General features: G+C 40.0%; 1 protein-coding gene across 2 annotated transcripts in view; it reads right to left on the bottom strand.

Moving 5' to 3' along the window:
- Positions 1 to 24,990, bottom strand: part of RAB23 (RAB23, member RAS oncogene family) — a 907,660-nt gene that overhangs the window by 446,267 nt on the left and 436,403 nt on the right. For both annotated transcript variants that reach the window (XM_044063339.1, XM_044063338.1), the window contains exon 2: positions 5,850 to 6,092. In XM_044063339.1, coding sequence (XP_043919274.1) covers positions 5,850 to 6,004 — 155 coding nt within the window. In that variant the 5' untranslated portion in view covers positions 6,005 to 6,092. The remainder of the gene's footprint in view (positions 1 to 5,849; positions 6,093 to 24,990) is intronic.

The raw sequence follows: 24,990 nt of genomic DNA, 5'->3' as shown, positions 1-24,990 counted from the left end.
ATCAGCTGTATTGGCTGGCTCAAAAGGAAGCAGTGTGAGTTTTTCCAAGACAAAATTGAGGTCCCATGCAGATACTGGTGCTCTTCTTGGAGGTCTTATGTTTTTGGCCCCCCTGAGGTACTGCCTAAGCAATGGATATGAAAAAATTGGTGGGTTCGTATTGTAATGAGCCGAAATGGCAGAGGCATGGATCTTAATTGATGAGAAGGATAGGTCTTTGTCCAGCATCTCAGTTAGATATTGTAAAATCTGAGGAATATTTGGAGCAAACGTGTCAATTCCTTGTGCCTGGTTCCAAGCACAGAAGCTCTTCCATTTTTCTGCATAAGATTTTCTGGTGCTGGGCCACCTCCTGGCCTCCAAAATAACATCCATACCTGCTTTGGAGAGAGGTGTATTCTGAATGGTTACACTATCTGCCATGCAGCTAGATTTAGGGTTCTGAGTTAGCTGTGCAGGATCCGATTGTTTTGTTGGGTCAGTAAATGAGGAATTTGAGGCAATGTCCAGGCTGGGCCTTGAGACTAGCTCCTTAGGATTGGGTACCAGTGTTGGCGTGGCCAATCTGGGGCAATCAGTATCATTTGTGACTTCTCTTGTCTGACCTTTAGGAGTACCTTGGGGAGGAGAGGCAGTGGAGGAAAGGCATATACTGTAAGGTTGTTCCAGCTGAAAGACAAAGCATCCACTTTCCATGCTTGTTTGTGATAAGTCCTTGTGCAGAATCTCTGAAGTTGGCAGTTGTGAGGGGAGGCAAAAAGATCTAGGTCTGGGCATCCCCATTTCCTTGTTATCATGTTGAAGATTTGTGGGTCTAGTTTCCACTCGTGTTGATCCATGAGGTTTCTGCTTAGTTCTTCTGCCAGAGCATTTGTTTTTCCTGGCAGGAATTGTGCTTGCAGGTGTACTTGGTAAGTCAATGCTGTGTCCCACAAAATCATGGCTTGTCTGCAGAGGGGGTAGGAGTGAGTGCCCCCCTGCTTGTTTATGTACCACATGACTGTGGTGTTGTCCGTCTTTATCAGCAGCTGTCCTGGATAAAGTAGGTCCTTGAAGGCTGTCAGGGCATTCTGTGCAGCTAACATTTCTTTTTGATTGATGTGAAGATGCCTTTGGCTTGCAGGCTATGTGCCCTGAATACATTTTCCTGCCATGTGGGCCCCCCCAGGCATAATCTTATGCATCTGTTGTTAGTGTTTGCCTGGCTGTGGGTAAAGTGAATGGCTGTCCCTTGTTGTGGTGACAGGCCTGTGCCCACCATCAAAACTTCTGTTGCAGGCAGGGAATGACTGAAATTAATGATTCCAGACTGTGGCAATGTTGAGTCCAAACACTTTTTAGATACCACTGTAGTCTCCTCATATACAGTCTTGCATATGGAATTAGCAGAATGCAGGATGCCATGTAGCCCAGAGCCTGCAGAATTTTTCTTGCAGATAACTGGGTCTTTGTTGCCATGCTTTTGAAGTAAGAAGTCAGTTGTCTGTGTTTGTCTGGCATGAGATAAGCCATCTGGGCAGTTGTATTTAAGATTGCACCCAGGAATATTATCTCTTGAGAGGGTACTGGTTTTGATTTCTTTTCGTTTACTGTGTACCCTAGGCAAATTAGTAATCTTTTTACAAACGCCAGATGCTTTAGTAGAATGTCTTTGGTCTCTGCTTGAATAAGCCAGTCGTCCAAGTAGGGATATATTTGAATTCCTCTTTGTCTGCAAAATGCAATTACTGGTGCCAGACATTTTGTGAAGACATTGGGTGCAGTAGATAAGCCAAAGGGCAAAGCAGAGAATTGGTAGTGCATTGAGTCAGCTATGAATCTAAGGTATCTTCTGCAAGATTGTCTGACTGGGACATGCAGGTATGCCTCTTTGAGGTCCAAAGTTACAAGCCAAGCCTTCTTGCCCAGCATGGGCAGAAGCTGTTGCAGAGTCAACATTTTGAATTTCAGAACATCCAGAAAAGTATTTAGAGTAGACGGGTCCAGAACTGGTCTCCAAGCTTTGTCCTTTCTTGGTACTAAGAAAAGTCTTGAGTAAAATCCTTGTCCCTGCTCTTGTTGTGGCACTGGCTGAATAACCCTCATGTCCATGAGAGATGAAACTTGTTTTTGTGCCTCTGCCCATTGATTGTGTGGCAGGTCTGGCATACCTTTTGCCTTTGGAAGGGTGTGAAAGTGGAACCTGTAGCCCTGAGAGACTATATTTAATACCCATTTGTCCTGGGTGATCATGTGCCAATTTTGTGAAAAAAGTGCTAGTTTTTCCCCCTAAGGGTGCTGCCAAAAGATAAATGCTTGGCATTGGCAGAGGGAAGTCATTGGGACTGTTTCCTATATGACTGTGATTTGTCTCCTCTGCTTTTGGAGGTAGAAGCACCCCATTGTTTGGGCCTGTATGAGCCCTGGGGCTGTTGTCTGCCTCTAGGGCATCTGTATCTTCCTCTTTGTGGCCTGTCTGACACGGTAAAGGACCAATTCTTAGAAGGCCAGTTCCTGCTAAATCTGGGTGGCTGTACCTGTAAGAAATCCTTTACTGCCTGCATAGATTTAGCTTTATCCTCCATTTTCTTCAACACCTCTTCTGCCTTAACACCAAACAAAGTATCATGCTGTAAGGGAACATACAATAATTTTGCTTTAACATAATCAGGAAGAGTCTGTTCCTTTAACCAAGCATGCCTTTTAATGACAGAACCTATTACAGCGGCCCTGCAAGAGGCCTCCAGTGAATCATAACCACATTGCAAAGTATGTTTTCCCACTTGTTCAGCTGCATGCAATAAATCCAGCATTTCCTTGTTCTCAGAACATTCACAATTTGTCAACATTTTCTGTTTTAGCAGATACATTAAGTATTGCTGATATTTAAGCATGTGAAACTGACAATTTAAAGCCCTTACAGCCAAGGTAGCAGAAGTGTAAACTTTTTTCCCCCATCTGTCCAGTGCCCTTGAATCTCTATCTGAGGGGACAGGGTTTTTTGCAGTGGCTGCCTTGACCCCTTTGGGACCCTAAGAAATAGTTTGTGGGTCAGCAGCAGGGTTTTTATATAGAAATTTATGAGAATCTGGAACCCTGTAGTATCTGTCTGGCTTAACAGGTGCAGGAGGTAAAGAGTCGGGAGACAGGCCGGACTCTGAAAATACATCATCTACAATGTCTAGAACAGGTGAAATAGCAAGAGGTCTGTGCTGAGGTAGTAGTCTCTGAGCCTTTTCTTAGAATCTGAGTAATCTTGGCTCTCCCAGTGGAAATGTTCCCTCATGGTATGCAGGGTTTCCCCAAAGGAGAAATCCTCAGGGGGAGAAGCTGAAGGGATAGATTCTTCAGCATCAGAATCCTCATAGGGAGGAATGGAGTATCCCTGTTCTGAAGAGGAGTCAGAGGAAATGGAAACCTGATCAGAGGAATCATATTCAGTGCCTTGCCTAGGCCTCTTATCAGGAGGGGGATGGGAACCCTTGATCAAAGTAATTAGGTCTTCGGCCATTTTGAGCATCTGTTTCTTAGGCATGGAAGTCTGTCCTGGAGAATGCTGTACTTGTTTCCTTGTCTTTAAAACTATTATAGTCTTTGTCTTGGATGCTGAAGTTGCTTAATATAAAGCTGTGTAGGTCTGAAAACACCCTCAGAAGCTGATGCCTGCTCAGCAGCTCTGGACCCATCTGAGGGATTAGTTTCCAAAGGCCCAATACCTTGAGTATCCAGAGGCCTAGTAGTCTCCACGTGGGAGTCGGAGGGGGCCTGTGGCTCTGAGGTAGCGGGTGTCAGGGGCTGCGAAAGCGACTCACTGATAACTCGCGAATCGGCGACTAGCCTAGAAGAGGCTTTGTCGTCGGTTTTGGACCTCGGATGCCTGTCCTTTTTTTTTCCTTGCGCTTTTTATGAACTCCGGTCGTCTGCTGTTCCGACGGCATTATATAGTTAAATCTTCAGCCAAAGTAATGAAAAGCAAAATCGTACTGACGCTTAATAGTGCTTTGGTTAAATCTAGCACAAAACCAACAACTAGCAACGTCGTGGTCAGGGCCTAGGCAAGGAATACAAATGAAAATCCTTATGAGGTATTTGCTTCCCACAAGAAATGCAATTGTTAACTTTTTCTGACAGCGGTCTGGAGCAAGAAAAAAAAAAGTTTCCCCAATGGGGTACTTAGCTTTATTGAAGACTTTGAATCTGAAATTCAGTTTTGAAAATCTCAGGAGTTGGCCGACCGGCACTTGCAAACTGCTTTTGCTTCGGGCACCGCGTGGCAAGAAAGACTGAAGAAAATGGCGTCGGCTGCATCTTTTATACCCCTGGCGCACTGATGTCAGGGAAGAGGCGACAGCAACCGACGCCGGACCAGGACTTTGGAATTCAGGCCGACTGCGGGTAGCCTGCCAGCAGGATAACCCAAGTGTAATGACTGCAACAGTGAAACACGATGACCATCAACAGTATTACTAGGACACTAGCTGCAAAAGGAGTCTCATGGGCATATACTGGAACCAAGAAAAATGCACAATACCTTCAGACTAAAAACATAGTAACAGAGATAAAATGGTTTAGTGACAAGCACTTAATACACTTTCCTTAGCCCCTCCCAATGAGGCGATGTATAAGTAGTACACTTTCCCTCACAAATTAGCCCCTCCCAATGAGGCGATGTATAAGTAGTACACTTTCCCTCACAAAAAATGACAAAAGACCAATAAGTTAGGGAATTCCCACAGTGAGTCAGAACCACCTTAAAGCCGAGAAGAGAGACTAACAAGCTGACACCATAGCAGAGAAGAGAGACTAACAAGCTGACACCATGGCCGAGAAGGGTCTCTCAGTTTTTGGCAGGACAAAGTAAACTTTTTTTTTTTTTTATAAAAGATTACCAAAAACTAAAGTATAAGCCGCACAAATAAACTTTTGAATTAAAATATTATTTTTACAAGAAAAACAAATTTTACATAGGAATTCCCCTCACAGAAGTTGAGCAATAAAGCCTAAGCTCTGAGCTAAATTTTTAATGTAACAACCCATCCAAAGGGAAGAAATGCCCTAAAATAAATTATTCAAAAGAAGAAAACACATTTCTACTACAATAACTGTGTGAAAGGCAATAGTGAAGACCTTATCTGTCCACCTCAAGTGGAGTGCTTGTCAACTGATGAACCAAGGTCTGCTGATAACCTTGCTTTTTGGCAGCAAGAAAGCTCTGAAGTTTTGGCACCCTAGTCTCTGGTTTTACTATGCATCCCTTGTGCATGCCAGTGGTTAGGGCATGTGGAAGAAGCCCTAAAGCATTTGAAGCTAGGTGGCTGGCCTGATCCTTGGGAGGGCATCTAATATTGCTTAAGTCAACTCCCTACTGAAATGCTGACATTCAGAATGGTAAGTGCTGGCATGCCGAAAAAAAAATCAAAACTGTAGAAGATCATCAAATTTTGAAGACTGCTCTTCTCTTTCATACTTCCTTTTGTAGGGGGGGGCAAATCCTCTATGCACCACTGATGTGTGGGGTAAGCACATTGACAACCCCATAACTTACCCCAAAGCTGCAATACCTTGGAGAAAAGAGAATATTCTGAGAAACGCCCAGCTTGAACTTAATATATGTAAATCTTTTTTTTTCCTGCATTCAGTCTCTATCTTTCAGGAATCACTTTGGCAGTTCCCGAAATTTCAAATGGTTACCCTTACGGCTATTGTAGTATGACAATGAACATCTAAATAACATAACAATTCTGAATAAAATAAAATCAGATCATTGCTCCTTTCTGAACTATAAATATGGTTTATTTCTTACAGTGTTATATAAATTAACAGAGCCAAAATTAAGTAAAAACAGAAATCTAACTGTTAGCACTACTTACTGAATTTGTCTTTCCAGAAAGTCTACTCCAATAGTTTTCTTGTAGTCCTTTGTGAAAATTCCTTTGCAGTACCGTTGAATCATACTGGATTTTCCAACAGCTCCATTTCCTACTACCACCACCTTAATGGCTACTTCCATATCCTCCTCCAACATGGCTATAAAACGGAATTTTTACGTTCACAGAAAGGCAGCTCTTTTACTTCAGTCAGTTTCTATTGAATACTGATGTTGCGTACCTTATCTGAAACCAAAAGATGGATGTTTATGTTTCACATATCTGTAAACACATCAAAAGCTACTTCAGTTCTCATTCTTTTGTTTGCTATTTTTTTTCTAACCTTTTGAATTATGAATATTTCCCCCATTACTCTTATAAAGTGGGTCAGACATAAAAATAAGACATAACTTTACAACTAACTCAACCTGAAATGTTGAGACAAGCAAATTTCCAATGCAGTACCTGACTGTAAGCAACATTTCAGATCTATTTTTACCCTCCAAGAAGAAATGCAGCTTTTTATTTTAGTTTGAAGTATGGAAAGAATTAATTTAGCAATGGACTACTTAGCAAATGCTGAACTACAGAAATAAAGATCTAACCCATTCACCAATGAAAAGTTCAAAACTACAGACAAGCAAAATTACAAGATTTAGTGGCTACTCCCGATTCTCACAAAAAGATTACCTCAAGAAACCAGTCTTATCTATGGCCTCAAAAAAAAAGGTACTAGGGATATCTGTAAATGAACAGTGCACAGTGTTATATGACTATTATACCATGACCCCCCCCAAAACTTGCACGCTGATTGGCCAGCGTGCCCGTTGTAAATCGAGTTATACTAATGGAAAAAGGTCCGGTCGCCCGGACTTTTTTCCATTAGTATAACTCGGTTTTTTAAAACACTGTCTTGCTATGTTAAATGGGTTTAACATAGCGAGACAGCTTTAAAATAAGCAACGGAGATCTCCGTTGCTTATTTTAAATGTCTCGCTATGTTAAACCCATTTAACATAGCGAGACAGTTTTAAGCAACGAGAAAGCAAGATCTCCGTTGCTTTTTATGTTTCGCTATTTTAAATGAGTTTAACATAGCGAGACAGTTTTAAAATAAGCAACCGACATCTCCGTTGCTTATTTTAAAACTGTCTCGCTATGTTAAACTCATTTAACATAGCAAAACAAAAAAGCAACGGAGATCTTGCTTTCTCCATTGTTTGCCCACAGCTCTGATGTACTGTGCAGGCGCAGTACATCAGAACTGCCGCGATGCCAGACATCTGCGGAAGGGCAGCAAACAGGCATTATACTATGCCATTATTTAAGAGAATTAATAGTTTCTTTTCTTAAATAATGTCATGTATAATAGCAATAACCCACTTCTGGTGTGGTAATGCTAAATTTACCCACGGTTGGCTTTGTTTGGTCCCGGGCTTCCTCGGGACCAAACCACGCCAACCGTGGGTAAATTTAGCATTACCCACACCCAGGCGTGGGTTATTGCTATAGTAAGACACACAGAGGAGGCAATTCTGCAACACAAACAGTAAGGCCAAGGTACCAGAGAAATAGAGTGGTATGTATCACATGCAAATGAACATATACAGACAGTTAAATAAATATTACCATCCTAATGAGAGTCACTGCATATACAAATGATGAAATCAAACATGGTGGAGCATTTCAGAAATGTATAAAACTAGACTGATGAGCCACGGCAATCATCAGTTCTGAACGCCAGAGTTTTCCTATGTACACGAGTTGCACTTGCATTATGATGATATAAGTACTGTAAGCATTAGAGTAGGATGACCTAATGGCACAGCCATCAAAGTCTGTCTAATGTTGAACATCATGGTCTTCTGCATTACAAATGGGTCTGTGAACAGCTAACATACCAGCACTTTCACAACCAAGACACTGCAGACCTCCACTGTGAGGAAAGAGACACCATATGGAAAGTACAGTTGTGTACATGTACCATAAATGTAGATGTTGGAGTGTATTGACTGTTGCAGTCATCACATTTGGGTTATCTGCTTGCAGTATCCCTCAGTCAGCCTGATTATCAAAGTCTTGAGTCCTGCGTCGGTTGCTGTCTCATCTTCCGTGACGTCAGGTAGTCAGGGGCATAAAGCATGTAGCCGATGCCATTACATCAGTTTTTCTTGCCCCTAGGGGTCGCCACAGCAGAACTCCGGTCTGCTAATGATTGGCAGTAGATTTTTACGTGCAGAGTTGCCAGCCCTGACGCACAACCTTCAACGAAGGTACGCCCATTCACGCATGTCTCCTCACAGAAGACGCTCTAGCTGAGAATCGAACAGGACAACGTCTTACTGTGAGGCGACAACACTACCGCAGCACCACCACCACAGTTACATTATATATATATATATATATATATATATATATATATATATATTATACACACACACACACAAAGTTATACCTCCAAGGCAGACTAGAAGGGATAAGGGAAGTATACACAGGGAATGAGTCACAGCCTTGGATCCAAAGCTCTGCAAAAAGGTGCCAAGATCAGATCCAACAACCCAAACAGTGAAATGGATGAAAATAGCCAAAAATCGGATTAGTAAGATCATGGCCAGCCTTAGGCATAGGCGAACTAGGCAACCTCCTAGGGCGCCGTTCAGGCCGAACACATAAAGGGCGCAATTTTAACTACTTGCTTTATTCTTCCCCCTTCTCACCAACGTTTGTGCCCTCCCCCCACTTCCATAGTCCAAACCATGATTCACATAGCACTGTCCTCTGCTGTGTTGTTCCATTCCCTCCCCCTGCTAGTATAAAACACTGATCGCGCCCGCCTCTTATCCCCCTTGCTTTCTTCATTAACGAGGCAGAGGCGGACCGATCATTTTGTTGCGATTTCTTTTTTTTTCTCCCCCTGAGGATGTGTGTGTATCCGTGGCTTAATTCTCTTCTGCTTCTCTTGACTCTACAGACAGGCTGAGAGCGTTGTTATTTTTAATTTTTTCATTGTTTGTGCTTAAGGTAAGTTTTATTATGAGGAAAATGCCAGAAATACAAACTGAACTAAAAAACTTAAAACTAACTGCAGGTTAATGGTTGGTTCAGTACCTATAAATAAGAAATATTAGTTAAAAGATGAAGAATGACTTTAGTTAGCTACAAATACATTAACCTGCAGTTTAGTTGTAAGTTTTATTATGATCTGAACCGATAATCTCTTACAGGCTTATACACTAATCTGTTGCAGTTGCTCATTATCCAGTGGAAGATAAATATCTGCAGGGTGCAGGCAGTTGTTATCTGAGCTTTTACTTTCTAGTTCTTTTATCCTAACAACTGTACCTCGTGAGATTTGCCAGGTAACAAAAGAACTAAAAAATAAAGGCTCACGGTCACCAACTGCCTTGCAGAGGTTTTAACTGCTACCTAGCGTTGGGAAAATCTGCTCCTTGTTTTAAATTTATTGGGGCTTCTCTCGGGAAGTAGGTTGCCAGTACATACGCCTCTACTTGTGGTTTTTCCTTGTAAGAAGAATAATTAAACTGCAGAGCATGGCACATTTTATTCATAAATTTCTCATGAAAGTCTTGGAATCCCAGAATCTCCTAAAGAGGAGCACAAGTTTGTCTTTTCCTTGACATTTTTGGGAGCGTAGTAGCTCTTAACTTTTTATCTGAGGAATTAAGGGCAAAGCAAACAATTTGGGAAAGAGTTTCAAGTTAGAAACACTACTGTTACACTAGAAAGTTAACATAAAGAGATGTGACTTGGCACATATTTTCTGAAGTAAAAAGTTTGTAACTGTCATATTTACAACAATTGTAATTAAAAATACAGCTGCAATATGTAGCCACACATATTTAGCACATTTATTATAGTTACAAATGTACTTCTTGCATAACTCCGTTTACTCAGTATACTTTATGTGATCTGTTAGGGTCATGAGGATGTCTGGATTTGTTTTTGTCTCTCCTCTTAAAGTGTAAGCTGCTGTTAACCGAGGGGGGGTTGCTAGGCATTGTACTGGATTCCGTGATCTGGTGTCGGGAGAATGTCTGTTTTTTACCATTTATTTCTCTCTGGCTCTAAGTGGAAGCTGCTGTAAACCAGGAGGAGGGGGAGGTTGCTAAGCACTTTGTTAGGGTGGTGAGAATGTTTGACCATTTGTCTCTGGCTGTAAGTGTAACGCATCTGGAGTGACTGAATTTGCAAAAAGATGTATTTAGGCTGAACCAAGCAGTCTGTTCAGAACGGATGCACAACGTGGCATTTTTGTGCTGCTTGCTGTATTGCACGAGCAGGTAAAACGCAGGTTTGATGCAAAACTAGTTTGCTTGTAAGCAAATACTACTAGCCAAACTCATTGTCATTGAATAGCCAGCTTGCATTCTCAATGGTGTAACTGTACTGAAGTAGAAGAGGTGTGACTAAATTTTGGTGGGCATAGCTTAAACTAGCCAAATTAAGTAGCAATGTAACAAGGAAACCAATCCCACAGTGCTTTTAGTGACTGTGTCACGCTATTGCCATTTTGTAATCTGCTTGTATCCGATGTGTATAGATTTCCAAAGAATATCCTGATTTTTGCATCTTTGTTTTGCCCATTTTTCATCAAATTGTGGTTTTCTGTCAAACTACTGGCAAATCATTAAAGACTGAAGTTAGAAAATGTTAGGCATTTGAGTTTCAGAATTCATATCCTTTAGAAAATTCATGTTAATGCAAAATCTGTTACTTTATCAGCTTTCTAAGTTTGTAAGAGTAATTTTTAAACGTTGTCCTATATTTTGAGCCCTTTGTCTCTTTTACTGCTTTGCCCATATTTCTTGCTCTAAGAGATTGAAAGGTATGGCCAGTTTATGAATGCTGGAGGAAACCTTTGATGGAAAGGAATGCAAAGTTCCCCTTTCCTATCTGTTACAATTGCAGCAGACACATGATGTAGAAACTTCTAAAAAGGCAGTGGTTTACAAATACCTGTTGTGCAGTGGGCTTTTGGTTTCATGAAGTAATTACCATTCTTCTTGTTAGTTTTAGTTTAGAAATAAATGTTATATAGTGGGCAGTTTCATAAAGTCATTGCTATTCCTTTCATTGTTGGTTTTAAATTACTCATTGTACACTGAAATCAGTTTACAAAATTGTGGGCAGTGCAACAGCTTTCTTTCTGATGCAGTGATGCATATTAGCAACAAAGTACAGTTGTGTACACTTACCATAAATGTAGATGTTCGAGTGTTTTCACTGTTGCAGTCATTACATTTGGGTAATCTGCTGGCAGGTTGCCCTCAGTCAGCCTGAATTCCAAAGTCTTGGGTCCTGCGTCGGCTGTTGTCGCCCCTTCCCTGACATCAGGGGTATAAAAGCAGCAGCCAACGCCATTTTCTTTATTTTTTTCTTGCCCCAGATGTCAGGTGCCCCCAAAAAGGGTAGTCAAAATTTATATCTATATATAAAATAACATGCAGCAATATAAACTTTACCTTCATCCACAAGCAAATACACCACATAGGTTCCATCAGAAGAAAAGGGGGGATGGCGGGTGGGTAACCTGGACTGCAACAGTGAATACACTTGAACATCTACATTTATGGTAAGTGTACACAACTGCACTATGTTCTTCGTGTTTCACTGTTGCAGTCATTACATTTGGGTAGATTCCCAAATCTATGGTTGGGAGCCTGGAGCTAAACAGTATTAGGAGTGGCTATGAGACCCTGCAGAACTGCAGTGGCAAAGCCTGCCCTGGATTGAGAGTAGAGTGGCAGATGATAGTGCTTTGCAAAGGTGTGCACTGAACTCCAAGTAGCTGCCTCTAAAATGTCCTTGGTTGGTACTCCACTGGGAAAGGCTGCTGAAGTGGCTGCAGCTCTGGTGGAATGTGGCCAAATGCCCTTAGGCACTAGCTTGCCATGGTATAAGTAGCAGAACCGAATGCAGTGGCCTATCCACTTTGAAACAGTCTGCTTTGAGATGGCCTTTCCTTGTGATCCTGCAGCATATGCCACTAGTAATTGCTGTGTCTTTCTGAAAACTTTGGTTCTGTCCAAGTAGAATCTAAGCAGTCTGTGTACGTCCAAAGAATGCAGAATTCTTTCCCCTTTGTTCTGTGGAATTGGATAAAAAGTTGGCAGATAAATGGTTTGGTTAAGAGCCACACTGGACACCACTTTAGGCATAAATGTTGTGTTTGTCCTCAGGGAGACCCTGTCCGGATAAAAAAATGATAAAAAGGTTCCACAGCTGTGAGTGCCTGTAGCTCTGAAACTCGTCTTACAGAAGTTATTGCTAGGAGCAGAGCTGTTTTCCAAGATAAAAACTTTATATCAGCAGTAGCAGCTGGCTCAAAAGGAGACAGGGTGAGTTTTTCCAAGACATAGTTGAGGTCCCATGCAGGCATTGGTGATCTCCTTGGAGGCCTTAAATTTTTGGCTCCTCTGAGGTACTGTTTTAATAAGGGATGAGAAAAGATTGGTGGCTCTGCATTGTAATGAGCCAAAATGGCAGAGGCATGAATTTTAATAGATGAGAAAGATAGGCCTTTGTCCAGCATCTCAGTTAAGTATTGTAAAATCTGAGGAATATCTGGCACAGCTGTATCTGTTCCTTGTGCCTGGTTCCAAGCACAGAATCTCTTCCATTTTCCAGCATAAGATTTTCTAGTACTAGGCCTTCTGGCTTCCAAAATGACATCCATCACAGCTTTGCTGAGAGTTGCGTTTTGTATGACTACATTCTCCGCCATACTGCCAGGTTTAAAGTCCTGAGCTGGCTGTGCAGGATCAGATTGTTTTACTGGGACAGTAGATGCGGTACTTGAGGTAGGGTCCAAGCTGGGCATTGAGACAAGCTCCTTAATATTGGGTACCAGTGCTGGTGGGGCCAGTCTGGTGCAATCAGTATCATCTTTGGCTTCTCCTGTCTGACCTTTAGGAGTACCTTGGGGAGGAGAGGCAGAGGGGGAAAGGCATATACTGATAGGTTTTTCCATCTGAAGGATAGGGCGTCCACTTTCCATGTTTGCCTGTGACAAATCCGTGTGCAGAATCTCTTTAGTTGGTAGTTGTAAGGGGAGGCAAACAGATCTATGTCCGGGCATCCCCATTTCCCTGTTATCATGCTGAAGACTTGTAGGTCCAGTTGCCACTCATGGGGATCCATGAGGTTTCTGCTTAGTTCGTCTGCCAGAGTATATTTTTCCTTCTTGGCAGGAATTGTGCCTGCAAATGTACTTGGTAAGTCAATGCTGTGTCCCACAAAGTCATAGCTAGTCTGCAAAGGGGGTAAGAATGTGTGCCCCCCCTGCTTGTTTATATACCACGACCGTGGTGTTGTCTGTCTATCAGTAGTTGTCCTGGTTGAAGTAGGTTCTTGAAGGCTGTCAGGGCATTTTGAACAGCTAGCATCTCTTTTTGATTGATATGTAGATACATGTGGTTTGAGGTCCATGTTCCCTGAATGCATCTTCCTGCCATGTGGGCCCCCCAGGCATAATCTGACGCATCCGTTGTTAGCGTTTGCCTGGGGTAATGTGAACGGCTGTGTCCCTTGTTTTGGTGACAAGCCTTTGCCCACCATCGAAACTCCTGTTGCAGGCAGGGAATGAGAGTAATTATAGTTTCCAGGCTGTGGCAATGTTGAGTCCAAACACTTTTTAGGTACCATTGAAGTTTCCTCATATACAGTCTTGCATATGGAATTAGTAGGATGTAGGATGCAGGATGCCATGAAGCCCAAAGCCTGCAGAATTTTTCTTGCAGATAACTGGGCCTTTGTTGCTAACATTTTGAAGTAGGTAGTCAGTTGTCTTTGTTTGTCTGTCATGAGATAAGCCATCTGGGCAGTTGTATTTAAGCTTGCACTCAGAATATTATATCTTGAGGGTACTAGTTTTGATTTCTTTTCGTTGAATGTGTACCCTAGGCATGTTAGAAGTTTTTTCACAAACGCCAGATAGAGTAGAAGGATGTCCTTGTTCTCTGCTTGAATTAGACAGTCGTCCAAGTAAGGATATATTTGTATTCCTCTGTCGGCAGAATGCAATTACTGGTGCCAGGCACTTTGTAAAGACCCTGGGTGCAGTAGATAAGCCAAAGGGTAGTGCAGAGAATTGGTAATGCATTGAGCCTACCTTGAATCTGTGGTATCTTCTGCATATTTGTCTGACTGGGACATGCAGATATGCCTCTTTTAGGTCTAAAGTTACAAGCCAAGCGTTCTTACCCCACATGGGCAGCAGCTGCTGCAAAGTCAACATTTTGAATTTTGGTATATCCAGGAATGTATTCAGAATTGATAGGTCCAGTACTGGCCTCCAGGCCTTGTCCTTTCTGGGTACCAAGAACAGTCACTTATTGAATGGCCCTCATGTCCATGAGGGATGAGACTTGTTTTTGTGCCTCTGCCCACTGATTTTTTGGTAAATCTGGCCAGCCGTTTGCCTTTGGCAGGGTATGGAAATGGAACTTGTAGCCTTGTGATACGATATTTAGAACCCACTTGTCCTGGGTTATAATGTGCCAGTTTTGAGAAAAAAAGTGTTAATTTTTCCCCTAAGGGTGCTGCCAGGAAATAAGTGCTTGGTGCAGGCAGGGGGAAGTCATTGGGACTGTTTCTAAGTTTGTGATTTGTCTTCTCCACTTTTGGAGGCAGAAGCACCCCCATTGCTTTGACCTGTATGAACTTTGCGCTTGGGATCTGCCTCTAGGGCGTCTGGGTCTGCCCCTTTGAGGTCTGTCTGACACAGGAAAGGACCAATTCTTTGTTGGCCAGTGTCTACTAAACCTAGGTGGCTGTACTTGTAAGAAATCTTTGAGCGTTGCACAGATTTAGCTTTGTCCTCCATTTTCTTTAACACCTCTTCTTAACACCAAACAAAGAATCATGCTGTAAAGGTGCATCTAATAATTTAACTTTAACATGATCAGGCAGATTTTGTTCCTTTAACCAAGCATGCCTTCTAATTACAGAACCTGTAACTGTGGCCCTGCAGGAGGCCTCTAAAGAATCAAAACCACATTGCAAAGTATGCTTTCCAACGTGTTCAGCTGCATGCAATATATCCTGCATTTCCTTGTTTTCTGCACATTCAGAGTTTCATTTTCTGTTTAAGCAATGCCATGACATGTTGCTGATATTTGAGCATATGAAACTGACCGTTTAAGGCCCTTATAGCCAAGGTAGCAGATGTGTAAACCTTTTTCCCCATCTATCCAGTGCCTTAGAATACCTGCCAAAAGGGGTAGGGTTTTTTGCAGCAGAAGCCTTAACACCCTTGGGACCCTGAGAAATATTTTCTGGGTCTGCAGCAGGGTTTTTAAAAAGGAATTTATGAGAGTCAGGAACCCTGTAATATCTGTCAGGATTAACAGGACCTGGAGGTAAGAAGTCAGGGGTAAGGCTAGACTCCGAAAACACATCATCTACAATGTCTAACACAGGAGGGATGGCTAGTGGCTTGTGCTGAGGTAGTAACAGGAAATCCCTGAGCCTCTTTTTAGACTCTGAAAAATCTTGGCTCTCCCAGTGGAAATGCTCCCTCATGGTATGTAAGGTTTCCCCAAAAGAATAATCCTCAGGAGGAGAAGCTGAAGGTATGGATTCTTCAGCATCAGAATCCTCATAGGGGGGAAAGAATGTTCCTGATCAGAAGAGGAATCAGAAGAAATGGAAACCAGATCTGAAGATTCATAGTCAGTCTCTTGCCTAGGCCTCTTATCAGGAGGGGGATGGGAAACCCTGATCAAGGTAATCAAGTCTTCGGCCATTTTGAGCATCTGTTTTTTGGGCATGGAGGCCTGTCCACGTGGCTCTTGTGGTTGCTTCTTTGCCTTTGAAGTCAGTTTAATGTATAGATGTTTGGGTCTGAATACACCCTCAGAAGCCGGTGCCTGCTCAGCAGCTCCGGACCCATCTGAAGGATTAGCGTCCGAGGCTCCAATACCTTGAGTTTTCAGCGGCATGGCCGACTCAACGTGGGAGTCGGTAGTGGCCTGCAACTCTAAAGTAGTGGTAGTCAGGGGCTGCGAAAGCGCCTCACTGAGAACCAGCGAACTGGCAACTGGCTTAGGAGAAGCTTCGTCATCAGTTTTGGGCTGCAGCCGTCTTTCTTTTTCTTTGCATTTTTTGTGAACTCCGGTAGTCAGATGGCTTTCCGATGACATTTCTGGATAATTAAATCTGCGTCCAAAGTAGTTTAAAGCAAAATCATACAGACACTTAATAGTCCGTTGGTTAAATCTAGCACAAAACCGACAACCCAGAAAATTATGATCAGGGCCTAGGCAAGGAATGCAGTAAGAGTGAAAGTCCTTATGAGGTATTTGCTTCCCACAAGAAATACAATTATTAAGTTTTTCTGACATCGGTTCTGGAGCAAGAAAAAAGTTTCCCCAATGGGGTACTTAGCTTTATAGAAGACTTCGGATCTGAAATTCGAACTCGAAAATCTCAGGAGTCGGCTGACCAGCACTTGCGAACTGCTTCTGCTTCAGGCACAGTGTGGCAAGAAAGACTAAAGAAAATGGCATTGGCTGCTTCTTTTATACCCCTGATGACCTGACGTCAGGGAAGGGGCAGTGACAGCCGATGCAGGACCCAAGACTTTGGAATTCAGGCTGACCGAGGGCAACCTGCCAGCAGGATTACCCAAATGTAATGACTGCAACAGTGAAACACTAAGAACATCAGTGGTTATGTACTTTGATAACTACATATATCATACAAATAAAAGCTAAGCATGATGGACATTATTTAGTTATGCATTATAATGAAGTGCCACAGTCTATCTTTGGAATAATTAAATAAGTAGATCTGCAGTGGTAATGGCAAGTGTGCACCACACGTGTATTTTTATGCCCATAACATGTAGCATTTTTCATTGTCTTACCTTCCATTATATTACTGTTATATCAGTTTGAACCATTGATTTCACAGTTTGTGTGACAATTGTATTGTACTTTGGTAGCAATTTTAGCTGTTTTATATTGGTCTATAGTGTGATATTCCCTGCTGTTAAGATGGCTTTCCACTTTTAGTTTTAATTTTGTGTTGTGTGATAACTGAGAATTGTAATCTTATGCTTGCCATTTCCTACTCGTGTGGCTTAACTGGGCACTCAGTTACAGTATATGCAAGAATAGCCATGTGGTGATCTTGGTTCTATTTTAAGAATAGAAGGGCTGGCTCCCTGGTTTTTAGACTGTAGCTGAAAACAGAGCTTGCCTCCAGATATATACTTTTAAGGGGCAAAGGAACTGAAATTGAATTATGTAGTGATGTTATGTATACTTAACAAGCACTGGAGGCGCTAAGTCACTTTTTAAATGTTGTAAATCTGATTGCATGGCTTAAATCACTATAGCTGTTACGTGTTGCATGATACAGTACTTCAGCCAATGTGGTAGTTAAGAATTGCCCTTCCAGTGGCACACGTTGAAAGGTAACCTTATGTCAAATTGTAACTGAGATGCATGATAAATAGGACTGAATCCCAAGTATAAAAAAATATATTTTAATCACACCGATAAGCTTAGATAGGCCTTAGTATGCTGCAAGAAAGTGTTCCACCTTTGCCACTTTCTTCCACATTGGCAGGTACTGTTGACAATTATGGAGGGTTTTGTCTCTTATTCTTAGGAAAGCAATTTCCATGGATTGCCTTTCTGCTGGAATACCATTGTACTGTTTAATGAAGTGGTGTTCCAACCTAACCAAATATGCTGCTAAGTTTGGTAGAGGTGAGGGACAGCTATCGGTATATGTAGAAGGTGAACATACATGTACAAACTCTAAAACTGTTGCGCTCAACCATTAATAAACCTCTTTGCTGTCCCTTATTCTGTCTGACAGAACAGATTGCTGTTGACCTCGTGTACTGTAACACTACGTTTATGCTATATATTTGATTACAGTCATCAGTGCCCAGTGTCTGTTCATAGGTAGGTGTACTAGGCTATCTGCCCAAAGGCATTTATAAGTCTTGTAGAAAAAACAAAGCAGCACCGGGTAAAGAGTCTCTTCACATTAGCAAAAGTCAGTATCCAAGAAACAAAAGAGGCTCACCACGACCACTTAAAAATACTGTTCTTTATTCCACTGCAGTAAAAGTAAGCGCTTTCACGTTGCCAGAACGCTTCTTCAGACTTCAATAACTGCTATACAAAATGAGTAACTATATATAGTGTTCAAATAGACACACCTTAACAATTAGGTCTTTAATAATTGAAACAATTAAGAATTTTTTTTCTTTTTCTTTAAAAAGAAAGAACCTAAAAATGCCCTCATATATATATATATATATATATATATATATATATATATATATATATATATATATATCTTCTGTACCTATGTATAAAATAACAATAAAAACACATATAAATGTGACAAGAGATGTATACAAAAATCTGTATACAAAAAATATATATAGAAAATGCACCATTAAATATTTTATGCTCTTAAAATAATTAAACAACAAACTAATGCTTATAAGAACGGGCAGCTAAGAAGGGTTTTAGAGTGACCCTTTCATTTAGACCATGCCCCTTAAAACTTTGTAGTCTTATTATCCATTTATTCTCTCTTTCTTCAGTATAATTCTTAATGTTTCCCAATCTGTTAGACTTCTCTATTAACTCAAGTACAGTAAACTTAAAAGTGTGTTGAGTGCCTTTTTGCAATACATGACAAGCTAGGGCATTTGTTTCATTTTCTTTGTTAATAGCATAAATATGCTCCCTAACTCATTCCCTTAAACTCCTGTTGGTTTTTCCCACATAAAAACATGAGCATAGTTGGCACACAGCAACATACACCACATCACGTGACTTACAGTCTGCATAGAAATTAAAATCATATATTTGTGTAGTGTCAGGAGGTCTAAAATTATTCATATTAGACATAAAACCACAGTGATTACAGTTCCTGCATGGTAACGTCCCTTTTCTATCAGATTTAACCAAATCTCTACTATTATTCTCGTAACATAATAGTCTCTTCAAAGATTTAGTATTTTTATATGAGAAACTTGGTCTCTCCCCTACTATCTGTGTTATCCTCTCATCACTCGTTAGAATATTCCAATTCCTATTGATTACCTCCTTAATCTTAGAATTCTGATTGGAATAATGGATAGTAAGTCTCTTATATGCATGTACATTCTTGTTATTATTTACAGTCTGTAAGCTTCTATCAGCATTCATATAATTGTAAAAATATGGTCTACCTTTGTTGTTCCTGGTGCACTCATTAACTTGAAATATTTTTTGTATTTCATGTGAGTTACAACTTCTAGATGCCAAATTCTTGGCCAAAACCTCCTTTGTACAATCAAAAACACCTTCATTTGTAATCAGGCAAGATATCCTGAGACTTTGTCCTGTTATAATATTTGAAAAAATATGTTTGGGGTGCATGCTGGTACGATACAAGATATTATTTTTCCAACAATCCTTTCTATACAGCTCTGAATTTACCTCTCTACCATTCTTTTGAATCTGAACATCTAAAAATTCTATTTCATTGTTAGAGCTCTTACATTCAAAACTAAGAAAATTTGTTGTTCCATTTATATACTGAATAAATTCATCTAGTTCTATCTCAGTGCCACTCCAAACAAGAAAGACATCATCCACAAAACGTTTATAGAATTTTATCTTCGTTTTGTAGATGTCATTCCTTATTATGTAGGTGTACTCCCAATATGCCAATACAAGATTGGCATAAGAGTTTGCACATGGGGTGCCCATGGCAACCCCTTTTCTCTGTAAATAATACTTGTCATTATATAAGAACACATTATTAGTGAGTATCAATTCCAAAAGAGCCAAGACTCTCATCACCAAAAATCTCGGTGTTTCATTTTCAATCAAAAATAGCCTCAGATATTCCATGCCTACCATATTGGGAATACATGTAAACAATGAAACAACATCTAAAGTAACCAATAAATCAGTTTCATTATTTGTGTCTGGTTGGTTAACATAACTACCATAACATTCTAAAAAATCTTTGGTATCTCTTATTATTGTTGTAGTGCTGTTCACAATTGGTCTTAATTGCTTCTCAACATAAATGGATGCTGGTTCCAATAACCAGCCTTTTCCTAATACAATGGGTCTCATAGGAGGTTCATTGAGACCCTTATGTATTTTTGGTAGACCCCTAAACGTCGGTATAGTAGGTAAATACACTAGCAAAAATTTATATAAATCAATATCTATGGTAGAGCATAGTAGCATATCATAGAACTCAGCATGCACATTTCTTATTCTTTGCATTCAGTATAGTGCACGTCTCAGAGTCATGTAGCAAATTAATCATTGCTTGATTATAAAATTCTGTGTCTAAAACCACCACAGCACCTTCTTTATCTGCCTGTCTTATAACTATTTCAGAGTTTTCCCGTAACTTCTTAATACTCTGAAACTCATCAAAAGTAAGGTTATAGAATAAGGGTTTATTATTTTTAGAGCTATAAGTTTTAAGGGGCATGGTCTAAATGAAAGAGTCACTCTAAAACCCTTCTTAGCTGCCCGTTCTTATAAGCATTAGTTTGTTTAATTATTTTAAGAGCATAAAATATTTAATGGTGCATTTTCTATATATATTTTTTGTATACAGATTTTTGTATACATCTCTTATCACATTTATAAGTGTTTTTATTGTTATTTTATACATAGGTACGGGAGATAAATATATATGAGGGTATTTTTTAGGTTCTTTCTTTTTAAAGAAAAAGAAAAAGAAAAAAAATTCTTAACTGGTTCAATTATTAAAGACCTAATTGTTAAGGTGTGTCTATTTGAACACTATATATAGTTACTCATTTTGTATAGTAGTTATTGAAGTCTGAAGAAGCGTTCTGGCAACGTGAAAGCGCTTACTTTTACTGCAGTGGAATAAAGAACAGTATTTTTAAGTGGTCGTGGTGAGCCTCTTTTGTTTCTTGGATACTGACTTTTGCTAATGTGAAGAGACTCTTTACCCGGTGCTGCTTTGTTTTTTCTACAATTCAGTAATTTTTGTCTTTGCGGCTCTGGGACATGGCTGAAAGAAATATGAATGATTCAAGCCAGATGACTGGTCTTAAAAGAGTTATAGAGATGTCAATAAACCCTCTTCTGAAATATACCAGAAACGAGTTAACAAGAGATGGACATTGTATTCCGAATATTCAGAAGAATATTGAGGTTATTCAGCTCACTCGTAAATTAGAAGACACTATGCATAAATTGAGAGGTACTCAGTGGCAACGACATGGATGCCTGTCTATCTTTTAAGGTAATACCTCGGGGGTTAAGAGTGCTGAAGATGCCTACCTTTGGCACTACTTACCCAGAATTGCTTACTAAATGGCAGAAATTGAATATGGATACAAGTTTTACTTATATAAAATTGCTAATAGACCAGTATAAAGAAATTGAACAACAGCTTACGCTTGAAATAAGTAAAATAGAAAATGAACGGACTGCTTTGATGACTAACAGAAAATGATCAGCTAATAGCAGATATAACGTCGAGACTATGCACTTTGGATAACAAATTATTATTAGATAAAAAGAAGAAACTGATAAGAGATCTTATCGATTTTCAAAGGGGCCAGGTTTTCTCTTGGCCAAGAGAGGTGAATAATTACATTAATACAGCCAATACATCAAAACCGATTGTTTCTCGTAGTAGAGATGCATCTACCTTTAAAGTTCACACTACTGAGATGGTGACTGAAAACACGCCCACAGAGGCTACGCCCACCAGTGATGTTACATCAGGGCCCTCCGTCAGTTTGGTTGCTGACAATGGAGCTTCAAGATCAGATTCAGCAAATGTTACTTCCCCAGCTGCACTTTCAGGAGTCGTGACGATAAGTGAAGCTGTTTTGGGAGGTTTAACATCTTCAGCAGGTGTCGATAACATTCTTTCTACAGAAACGACAGAGTTACTATCGAATAGAAACGTGTTTTCCAATACTGAAGTTGTCGAGAGAGATCTTGGCGCTAAAGCGAAGCGCTTCGAATCTACAGGAAGTAATGGTTCTTTTTCTTTTCCCCTGCCTATAAGAAAGGCATCTCAAATGAGTTGGTCGCCACAGGGTGCAGTAAGGAAGAGGAAAATTGTCGAGGACAATTACGAATACAGGAAAAAGGTACTGAAACCATTCCAGAAGAATTAATAGTTAATATCTCTAGTTATGCTTTAACTGACCATGAAAAAACATTATTGAATCGTGGTTTGTCATTCATACCCTCTAAGACAGTGGATATAACGGATTTTATCATAGATTTAAAAATGTTTATTAGAAATGTGGGTTTGAGTTTGGTTTTTGGTAACACCCATGGTATGTATGATGGTAACAATGATATTTTTGCTAAACCCTCCACATTTATACCACAAAGTAACCCATTATTGGAGGCCTTTGAGAAGGCTTGTGAAAGGGGTCTTTTTGAGCTATATAGCTCTAAAAATAATAAACCCTTATTCTATAACCTTACTTTTGATGAGTTTCAGAGTATTAAGAAATTACAGGAAAACTCTGAAATAGTTATAAGACAGGCAGATAAAGGAGGTGCTGTGGTGGTTTTAGACACAGAATTTTATAATCAGGCAATGATTAATTTGCTACATGACTCTGAGACGTACACTATATTGAATGCAAAGGAATTGAATGATTTAATAAGAAATGTGCATGCTGAGTTCTATGATATGCTACTATGCTCTACCATAGATATTGATTTATATAAATTTTTGCTAGTGGCTTTACCTACTATACCGACGTTTAGGGGTCTACCAAAAACACATAAGGGTCTCAATGAACCTCCTATGAGACCCATTGTATCAGGAAAAGGCTGGTTATTGGAACCAGCATCCATTTATGCTGAGAAGCAATTAAGACCAATTGTGAACAGCACTACAACAATAATAAGAGATACCAAAGATGTTTTAGAATGTTATGGTAGCACCCTGGCTAACTAACAATACTAAGCAAAAAATCACTCTTAGAAATAAATCCTGGGATAAATGGCGTTCCACTAAGAACCTAACTGACCAGCAGAACTTCAGAGAACTTAGAAATAGTACAAAAAAGCCATCCTTGCAGACAAAAAGAACTATTACTTTCAGCTACAACAAACTACAAAAAAGAACTCAAAAAATTTTGGGCTAGTATTAATAATCTTCTATCCCCAGGCCAGTCACTCACACCAAATCCCCAGGACTCTAATCCAAACAATCCTAAACAAATAGCTAATGACTTCAACTCTTTCTTCACCAATACTATCCAAACTCTAGCAAATCACCTACCTCCTGACATCTCTAAATTACCCACACATACTTTACACACTTCTCTTCCCCTTCACCTTCAACCTGTATCTACCTCATTTATCTTATCCCTACTCCATAAACTGAAACCCACCACACCCTCTGCAGACAAACTTCCTGCAGAATTTCTGCAGTTAGGAGCTAAAGCCATTGCCTATCCCATCTCAATTCTGATAAACAGATCTATAAAGGAAGGAATTTTCCCTTCCATTTGGAAGATATCTCACATCATCCCACTACACAAAGGGGGCAATTCTAATGACTTCTCTAATTTTCGTCCCATAGCATTGCTATCACCTATAGCCAAAATCATGGAAAAGTGTATCCATAAACAACTACTTAATCATCTTCTCCATAACAACCTACTAGCTAACAGTCAACATGGATTTAGACCTTCACACAGTACCACTACAGCATTACTCTCCTTTACTAATGCTATCAACCATAACCGTAACAACAATAATCTATCATCTTCTATCTTCATAGATCTTTCAAAAGCTTTGACATGGTTAATCATAAACTCCTTCTGCACATACTAAAATCTCTTTCAATTCATCCTTCTTCCTTATCCTGGTTTACATCTTACCTAGAAAACCGTCAGCAGGCAGTACTTTGGAAAAACTCATTATCTAACCTCCTTCCTGTAGCTATAGGTGTGCCTCAAGGGTCTATCCTTGGCCCGCTCCTATTTTCTATATTTATTAACGACCTCCAGTCAGCTATTCCAAACACTACTTGCATACAATATGCAGATGATTCCACTATAATCTGCACTGCTTCCTCTCAGACTGAACTCCTGTCACTTACCCAAGAAGCTTTTTCCACTGTTGAACACTGGTTCTCTGACCGTTGCCTAGTCCTCAACCCCAAGAAAACAAAGTTACTATTGTTCTCACCTACCCACAAATCAAGCTCTCTTAATTTCTCTATTACTTCCTCTGATAACACTCGGATTTCTCTTGATGCTACTACAAAACTATTAGGAATAACTATTGACAACAATCTCAGTTTTGATTCTCATATTAACAACACAATAAAAGTAATAAACAAAAAGATTGGTTCCCTTTATAGAATCAAACCATTCCTTACACCTGAAGCTCGGACCACCTTAGCTAGTTCTCACCTTATCTCTACCCTTCTATATACTTCTACTATTTATACCAATCTCTCTAAAAATAACCTCAAGAAACTTGCGACATCTTACCATAATATTGCTCGATTTGCCACAGGATCCCTCTTCAGAACTCATCACTGTCTTAACCTAAAACAACTAGGCTGGCTTGAACTTCCTAACAGGTGATTTATCAACAGCTCTTAACTGCTCACAAAATTCTATACCAGCCTTCTAAAACACCAATTCTCTCTAACCTCATTACGCCTTATAATAACTTGAAACACCTACACTCATCAAACAAACTAATGGCTAATATTACCATACCCAATAACTCTGCAAGTGATAGCCTTTTTTCTAACTCTGTTGGAAAAATATGGAACAAACTGCCATCTGATATCTCATCTTTAACTAGTCTTCCACTCTTTAAAAAACAGCTGAAAACACATCCCAATAAACACTGGCTCTGTTCCTGTAACAACCCAGATTAACCTTTCTTTTTCCTTTCCTCCTTAACTCCTCCTCACACAACATCCTATGGACATATGTAAAAAAAAAAAAATTATTGTTAGAATCTGTATAGAAAATATCTACTAAACTTTGTTTATGAAATTTCCTGCGATGACTATGCCTGTTTGCATGTATATCACATGTTCTGACTCAATGTGTTATTATTTTTGACCTTGTATTGACTGTTGCTGTGAATTATCTGTAATA

The sequence above is a fragment of the Protopterus annectens genome, chromosome 2.part1 (genome assembly GCF_019279795.1).
Source record: "Protopterus annectens isolate FY-2018-M chromosome 2.part1, PAN1.0, whole genome shotgun sequence".
Classification (NCBI taxonomy): domain Eukaryota; kingdom Metazoa; phylum Chordata; order Ceratodontiformes; family Protopteridae; genus Protopterus; species Protopterus annectens.
The sequence above is the reverse complement of the archived record's forward strand: the minus strand, read 5'-3'. Positions and strand labels throughout refer to the sequence as shown.